The sequence below is a fragment of the Centroberyx affinis genome, unplaced genomic scaffold (genome assembly GCF_046629955.1).
Source record: "Centroberyx affinis isolate AG114_WGS23_722 - 3 ecotype Tasmania unplaced genomic scaffold, CSIRO-AGI_Caff_v1 ptg006610l_1, whole genome shotgun sequence".
In the NCBI taxonomy this organism is placed as follows: Eukaryota; Metazoa; Chordata; class Actinopteri; order Beryciformes; family Berycidae; genus Centroberyx; species Centroberyx affinis.
Window position 1 is genome coordinate 23,180 of NW_027283349.1, and position 8,837 is coordinate 32,016.

Consider the following 8,837-nt stretch of genomic DNA (forward strand, 5'->3'; position numbering starts at 1 on the left):
TCTTCTCCTTCTCCTTCTTCTTCTTCTTCTTCTTCTTCTTCTCCTGCTTCTTCTCCTACTTCTTCTTCTTCTTCTTCTTCTTCTTCTTCTAATTCTAATTCTTGTTGTTCTTTGTTTTAATCTTCTTTTAATAATTATTAGCATTATTATTATTAATATTACAATTATTACAATTATTATTAGTAGTAGAAGTATTATCATCATCATTATATTTTTTAAGAAAATAACTTTATTTGGTAACACCTTTTAGAGTGATGGTGACATAACAACAGATCACAGATTTAGTTTAGTTTATTTACATTTAGTTGAATGATTATTTAGTAGGGAGATTTTCATTCAACCAGAAGGCCTGAATTCAAGCCCCAGACAGCAAGCATTTGCCCCCACTGAGGTGTCCTTGAGCAAGACAGTGAATCCTACTAACTCTAGGGTGCTGTTTGGTAGCTGAACCTGGACTTTTGCCTCCCTGCAGAAGTGAGCAAGCAAAAGGAGAGTTTTGCCTTTGGGGATCAATAGGGTACAACAAAAAATAAATACATGAATAAATAAAATAACAATAGCTCATTTACATGTCACTCAATATACATTGTGCTTCAGTATAATGGTAACAAAAGTTTTTTCTTTTTCTAAAGTATGTCAAACAGAATATGTGCTTTATATATATATTTGATGCACAACATGCAGTTTAACCTTGTACACTCTTTACTAAGAGTTGAGTTTATCACTGGCTTAGAGCGTTTGTAGAGAGCTGATAATACACTGGAGTGTATGTCTCCAGTGTGTCTCCTCACTCAATATACAAAGAGATTCCCAAACCACATCTAAGATTAAACTCATGGAAAAGTCGCAAAAGACACATCTTATAATGAAACCTGTGGCAAAATAGAATGTAAGATTTATGGTTAGTGTGATCAGAGCAATGCATGAAAACAATTAGACATAATTACTGTCTAGTTAGTTATTTATCAAATTATAGCTATGGAGACATTTTGTCTAAGATACTTAACTCATACTTGAAAAATGAAATGTTGGCTTGCCAGACTATTAATTCACCACAGAAAATTAGAGGAACATTACTGAAATGTGGTCATTGATTAAAGAAAGAAAATACAGCACAGCAGGATTACTAGGGATTAGGAATTTAAACAGGGTTTCTTCTTTATGGTGTAGGCTATAGCACTAAAGCAGTACTGTATTGATGTACTTTGCAGGCACAGATCATGCGTCACAGCTTCTTTGCAAACTTTCACTTTTTCATGTCTATCGCCAAGAAGCAGTATATGCAGACATTTCTGCCTTTTGAATTAAGTCAATGGACTGTACCATGGGAAAGTGAGCAGTCACTCAAAACCACTCTAGTGGTCTAATAACAAAAGCAAAAGTTACAATCCTGTGAGGCTGAGATTATAAATCATCTGATTTATGGTGACACCGCAGAGTGGGAAAACTCCAAACATAAGCAAACGCTGAGCCGGTGCTGAGGAAAGCTGTATGGCACAGAGGTACTATACAGGATCACAACGCATGGGAAGATACAGCAAGATACTACAATGAAACTATAGTGTCTTCATACCAACAACAACAGATGATCTATCTCTCTCCTCACTGGGGAGACATGGCAGCATTGTTCTCTATCTGATAACCCAATTATCCCTGCCAATGACTTCCCTTGCACAGAGAGAGAGAGAGAGAGATCGCTGTCAGCGCAAACACACTTACGATGATAATCTACTATGCTTATAAACAACTGACACAGGAAGCGGTAATTAGACTCAGATGGAGGGGTTATGGTGAAAGTCAGAGGGAGAGTGCTTTTGGTCCAAAGCTGCTCCATAGTGGCCCTGCTGCTTTGTGCCCTCCATTAGAGCAGCCCCTGACCTTAGCCCAGACACACGTTGACACACACGGGAGTGGATTAGTAGGCTGTTGTTCTGGGAATGACCCTCGACCTACAAATCCTATTGAAAATGATCACACTGTCACACTGTCCCAGATACAGTACAAACTCCATATAGGTTAGCTCCCACAGTGTGTGTGTGTGTGTGTGAGTGTGTTTACGTATATGTGTCTAAACGAGAGGGAGTCAATGGGGCAAGAGCAAGTGTGTGTGTGTGTGTGTGTGTGTGTGTGTGTGTGTGTGTGTGTGCATATGAATCCACACATGCATGCACACAGGCAACAAACAAGGATCAAAACAATGTAGCCTATACATCTGCATCTGTTTACATTTACTGTGCGTAATTATCACTCTGCTGGATATGGGTTAAAACGACGGGTTAAAAGCGGCCTGTTGCTGAGCGTAGCGTCTGATCTGACCCGTCTCAGCCCACCGGATTACTAGAGAGGTGATGCGCACTATAGGGCAGAAGGATTTCATTCTCTATGAGACTTGCGCGCGAGGTTATGTTTAAGCCCTTTGTGTGCCCTGTCCTCCTTATCCCACTCTGCCTCCTGCCACTGCTCTGCCCTGGCCCACATACTCATGCCAGGACACACACACACGCCCACAAACACCCGCAAACACACACACACGCACACACACACGTACGCGCAAGCACACACAGATCCTGGCCAACTGCTGCGGCAGGTGGCCCGCACTGCTAAGCCCCTCCAGCAATTATCCTCGCTGGGATCCTGTCTCCACGACAACAGCCGCCATGATGCCCCTGCGATGAGCGAGTTCCTTGGGTTTTTTTTTTCTTTTTCAGAAGGGGGGTGGGGGTGGGGGGGGGGGTGTACTGTCCCACACTGAACAGACACCTTGACTGCTTCCTTACTGAGTCACTTGAGGGATAACAATGTGATTCTAAACACTCATTAATAAGTTCTCAAGCACTAAAGTTTGTCTCATGCTAAGGCTATGGGGAGAGATTCATCTTTGAATTATCTATGCAGCATTTGTGGGCGATAGTGAAAATGCATGAGTTCTAGACTAAAAAATGAGTGAGGTCTTTGATCTTTCTACAATCATCCTACAAAAAAATCGCAATTTTGAACTAGGCAGTTTTTTACTGCTTGAACGCAGTTTCCAAGAACACCCGCAAAACTTTAGTTTGTCTACAGAAATAGCAAGCCACCATTATTCATTCACACTGAAATAAATTATGAGGAAAATTGTGCTCTGCATCTCTTTCTTTCTCTTTATCTATCTCCCTCCCTCCCTCTTTTATGACCATGTCTGTCCCAAATATTTTCCTCCCTCACCCTGCTCCCTCTCTCCCTCCTCTCTATCTCTCCCTCCACTTATAGAAGTTTCCAAGTTATATTGCTAGCAAGGGGAATAAAGGTAGAGACACACACTCAGAGAACACAATTTATTTTGTTTTGGAGAAACATCAAATGAAATGACCCTCCCATTAAAAAGGCCACAGAGGGGAAGAGAAAGGGATATTGCTTTTTCACTTATAACGTTAATCTTTTATTTTGTTGAAAGTTTTTCCATCATACTGGAAGCTCTTGTTAGTATACCCTGAGTGAAGATTGTGTGTGTGTGTGTGTGTGTTTGTGTGTGTGTGTGTGTGTGTGCATGCGTGTGTGTGTGTGTGTGTGTGAGAGAGAGAGAGAGAGGACTGAGAGATGTGTACATGCTTGCATGCATATGTGTATGTGTGTGTGTATGCGCTAGTATAAGGCACTATATACTGTATGTGCCTTATACTAGCATTATCTGAAATAGTGATAGTTCCCTCATTATAAACTGTGCCTCTCATGCTCTCTAAGGAATGCCCATAGGACAACGGTCGGCTAGTGTGGATGTGTCGAGGTGTGTCTGTGTGTGTGTGTGTGTGTGTGTGTGTGTGTGTGTGTGTGTGTGTGTGTGTGTGTGCGCACAAAAGTAGGTGTATACTGTAGGCACGCATGCATGCTTGTGTTGCACCGCTAAAGGAGCAGAGAGAAGAAGGGGCAGAACAGGGACATCAGGCTGCTCCAAAGCAGCAGCCTAGCCTGTCCTGCTCAGATTACCACAGCTGGAGCAGGACACATTATATTAGGAAGTCATCTTTGGGATGCAGGAAATTCTCACCTCTTTTTACACTGGCAGATACACTGAATGTACGAAATATTAGGGACACGTACTCTTTTTATGTAGTACACTGATGAGGTGAATCCAGATAAAAGCCATTATCCCTTATCGGTTTCCCTTATTAAAACCTATAACAATCACAAAGGAGGAGATGCAGACAAAGAGAAGCAAACGAGTAACAGAAGGATTTTTAAGCTTTGAGACAACTGAGATGTGGATTGTTCAAAAGGGGCTGCAACTCAATATCAGGAAGATCTGCCTAATATTTTGTACATTCAGTGTATCTTCCCTGATAATCTGAAATGTTCTGATGTGTTGGAGCTGTTAAATCACCACCCAAATGCTGTCGCCGTACATTGATCACACACATACTCGGACACACACTCAGAGACACACACACGCACACATTGGTTGCATATCTTCTATCGCTATGATCTCACTTCTGCAAACAGCCATCAATCCCAGGTCCTGCGTGGCGAAGCGAGGTGGTTGGCTAACGCGTGAGTTCACCTCGGGCTGTCTAAGCCCCTGTGGCCAATCCTCCTTAGTATCACCTCAGTCAGGGATAAGTCTCACTTATAACTGTCCTCCCATCCTGCCAACCCATCTAAACACTCTCTGATCACTTTCAACTATGTCCTTATAGGGAAACAAGCCATGCCGTGACATCATTACAGCCTCCCCCTCCCCTTCGTTCAGTCACTCCCTCTTTCTATCACTCTCTAGCTGCCTTTTTCTCTCTGTTCCCTTCGTTAATTATGCCCTGCTCTGTCAACCCTACTCACGCTGTGCCCAAATTCACCTCCAAGGGTGTATTATTAGGACAGTGGCTACCTGGGCTATCTTTTACCCCAGGGAGGTGCATCAGGGATGGGCCACCGCTGGGTGTGGGTGGCCCTTTTGCATGGCCTTGGCTGGCCCACTGCTGGGCAGGGCGGCCGGCAGGGGCTGGCAGGGCTACACTGGGCAGGGAGTATGAAGTATGGCTATAGGCCCAGTCTGGGAAGCACTGATCCACACTACCAGCTGCCATCTTCCTCCCCTTCCTGCATGCTCCCCTTCCGCTGCTGCGCGGCTTCTCTCTCTTCTCATGTCTATTTTTAGAGCTGGCTGATTTCTACCTTCTAAAACGGGCAAATCTGTTGTGGAACAGGAAGGTGTGTTTTTGTCTTTCTTACACATACTGACACATGTACTGTGGCCAATTCATGCACATGTTTAACACACCCCCACTAGTCCCCGTTAACGTCATTGCATATTGTACATTTCTGTACACGTGCGTGCATGCAGGCAATTTGCATGCGGTTGCTCTCTGTTCTCAGCCCAAGGGAGATGGTTGATTGAAGGTTTTGGTTCAAAACCAAAACCCAAAAAAAACAAACAGCAGTAGAGTGAGGCCTTTTTGAATGCAGCATTCTTATATCGACAGTGTGTGTACTACCGTGCAACACTGGTCTGATTTCATCTTTCTGCTTAGCTAAGCTGGGATCTTCCTCACCTCCCTCATCATTATCTATCCCTCTCTGCAACACACACCACATTCTGCTCCACCCCCCAACACCCCTCCTCCATCATCCCCAACAGCTAGCTACCACCATATAGCTAGCATTACAGAGAAATTACAAAGAAACTACTGAAGGTCCTAACTAAAACTAGTGGCAGTAGCATCATCGTCAAGTGCAGTGTGGGGGCTCGTCATGTTGAAAGAAGCCAACATGCTGGCCTGTTTGGCTGAAGAGAAAGGATGCTGCATTCCCCAGGAACAAGAGAGATAAATAGAGTAGAAAAAATGGATCCCTGAGGAGATGGAGGGACCAAACTACTGTAAACCAACGCAAGCAGGGAAAGCTATGCCTCAACATCAGAACGCCAAACACTGAATTTACCCATAGTTTTTAGGAACATACTGTAGCATTCATAGGGTGAGAGAGGGAAAAACTATTCTGCATCTTCCGCAGTATGTCTCAAGTCTTATTAAGGATGAGCAGCTCTGCGCATTGGGTAATGCAGTCTTTTTTCGGTGCCCTGACTTTCTCTTGACTTGTGGGATTGCTGAATGAGTGAATGTAAATGTACACCAATTAGATAAGAAACTGTCTTTTCTGTAAAGCTGCCAAATCCGGAGGCGAAAGGAAGAAAAAATACTGCTTTCCAGAAAATAAATTATCTGTATACCAATAACCCCAACCAATACCCAGTTGGTGGGTCCAAATGAAACAAGGAGAGGAGGAAGAGATGTAGTGACCTTGATTCCCCACTGAAGTGTTTGCAGACAGAGCAATCCTATATTAAAGAATCTGATTTATATCATGTGGGGACTGCCGTGATACTTAGCCTCTCAAAGTAGAGATTCCCTATTGGATTTGTGAAAATATGCATTCTTACACTACACAAACATACTGTCTTTTTTGCACTAGGATCAATGATTAGTCTTTGTATAATAGAATTGTTAACCAACTTAATCATATTAATCATATCTATTTACAGTATTATGTATCTGTCTGATTATAAACCTAAAAAATGATCTGCTTTCTCACTTGATCGCTCATGTGATCGCTCACATTGTGATATTTGAATCTTACATCCATCGCTTTTCATTGGATGCTCAAGTAAACTTTCATCTCACAGCTTCTTGACTCTCTAAATCCCCAGCCAGTGCGCTAGGGGCCCTGGTTCACTCCCTAAAGCCATGGATGACCTGAGGAGAACCAGAACTTTACACTATAAAGACCCTGTCCGATATGGAAGTGCTGACTAAGATCAGCCTTCCTCCCGTCCCGCCTCGCTCTCTCTCTCTCTCTCTCTCTCTCTCTCTCTCTCTCTCTCTCTCTCTCTCTCGCTCTCTTTAGCCTAGCAGCACATTCTGGATCCTACAGATGGAGCGTCGCTGGCCAACCCTTGTAAGGAAGCCCATTAAGGAGCCCATCAATATTTCATCATTGCTCACTCAGAAACATAGTTATAGAAGTTTCCAGGCCAGGGCCATTAGGGGGCAGACGTCAATATGTTATGGCAGCAAGCGTCTCTCTTCACTTCTCCCCCTCTTTCCCTTCCTCCCTCCTTCTCTCCTCTCAAGAGAAGTCATTGGAGAGGCCTTTCTCAAGACGTCAGTGGTTTCCGCTACTTCTACATTAAACAAATCATTAACCATTAGGTATCCAAGGAGCACAATATCCGTTCCTGCTTCTGTTGTCAAATGACCCCAAGTACTGTTATTAGTCTCAATGAGACGAAGGGAGGGAGGTGTGTGTGTGTGTGTGTGTGTGTGTGTGTGTGCGTGTGCGTGTGCGTGTGTGTGTGTGTGTGTGTGCGCGGCTGTGTGTTTAGGTAAGTATGCATACATGTTTGGTGGAGGTTTGTTTGTAAAAACTGTCTACAGATAACAAATCCCTAATCGCACAGAAATACAAACACCTAATTAACATGACATAATTGCATAATGTGACATGGACAGGGCTCCCCTCTCTCTCTCTCTCTCTCTTACTCTCTCTCTCTTACTCTCGGTCTGGAGACACTTTTCGTGAGAGTTTTGACTCATAGCTGTTGAGACAGGTCTAGCACCTTCTGGCCAATTCAATGACTGGACACTGGGCCACAGACTGAAAAACATCAAGAGAACAACCTTACTGTCTCTCACGCACTGAGTCAAATCTTATGGTCTAAAACCTCAAATGCAAAACTTTGGAATAAGGAGACAGAGAGGCTTCATTGCAATGATTTTATAACCCTTATTTCAAATTAAACCTATTAGCCAGGATGGGAACTGGCCTATAGGCTCAAGCACATTAAATATTACTTAGACTATTTTCCCAGTTTTGCACCTTCTCACCCTTGAGTGTCCTTGAATTAAAAAAGGTCCCACAACATGCCTTTTACCAAATGAAATTTGAAATCCTCTAGAAACCCAAATCAAACCGGATGACAGTCTGCCAAGTCCATACCAATGTAAACAACACCTCCGGACCTCTCCCAGGGAAGTTGAACCATGCCAAGTCATTTCACTGGTGTCATCCCTTTTGGAGCCCGGGAAACCAACCGGGGCCGCTTTACAATGTGAATCCCAGTCTGACCCACACTAATTAGATAGCGGGTAAAGTTTTTTTTCTCTGTGTCATTACTTTTCACAATGTTACTATTCAGCGTAAAAGCATAACCCAGTGTCCTTGCTGATTTCTGAAAGAATAGCTTTCAACTGCGATAGACTTACTATGATTTAATGAGTGTGAACCACAGCAGTCTGCACTACAAAAGTCTATGGGCCTACAAGAGTGAATGGTGATGCTGATGAAGAGCACAGGCCCGGATGACATTGTGTTAGCACAGTAGCAACTGTCAGACATTCATTTCTCTGTAAGTGCATGAATTAGGCTGTACGAGTGCCGGCACAAACTCACCAAGGTGCAAAACCTCTCAGGTGGGTTTCCACATGTGATTCCCGGTGGATCCACTTTGATCCGCATGTAGTCTTTCATGGATCCGGGTTTCGGCTGGCAGGCGTAGTGCTCCCACACCGAGCCATCGTCCGTGCTCACTAGGGACTTGCACAGTTCGTACTGGCCCAGAGTCAAGGCCAAGCAATGCAGCAGCAACAACACGGCCTGGAGGAGCATGGCAGGCGGGGGAGTGGTTGGAGCGGGGTCCGGCGCGGGGCGAGGGGGGCCACGGAGCTCAGAGGAGAGGTGAAGCGCATGGAGCGGTGATCATAAGGAAACAGTGGAAATCCCTACCCCCACCATACTGCTGTGCCGTGAATGGAGAGGTGAAGGTGAGCGGCACAACTAGCCTCCAGGCTCACAAACTCCCTAAATGAAAT

The 8,837-nt window shown here is 44.2% G+C and overlaps 1 protein-coding gene across 1 annotated transcript in view; it reads right to left on the reverse strand.

Moving 5' to 3' along the window:
* Window positions 1-8,634, reverse strand: part of LOC139638862 (netrin-G2-like) — a gene marked incomplete at its 3' end in the record, with an annotated part of 30,710 nt that extends 22,076 nt beyond the window's left edge. The window contains exon 1 of the mRNA XM_071512888.1: window positions 8,419-8,634. Coding sequence (XP_071368989.1) covers window positions 8,419-8,634 — 216 coding nt within the window. The remainder of the gene's footprint in view (window positions 1-8,418) is intronic.
* Between the last annotated feature and the right edge of the window lie 203 nt (window positions 8,635-8,837).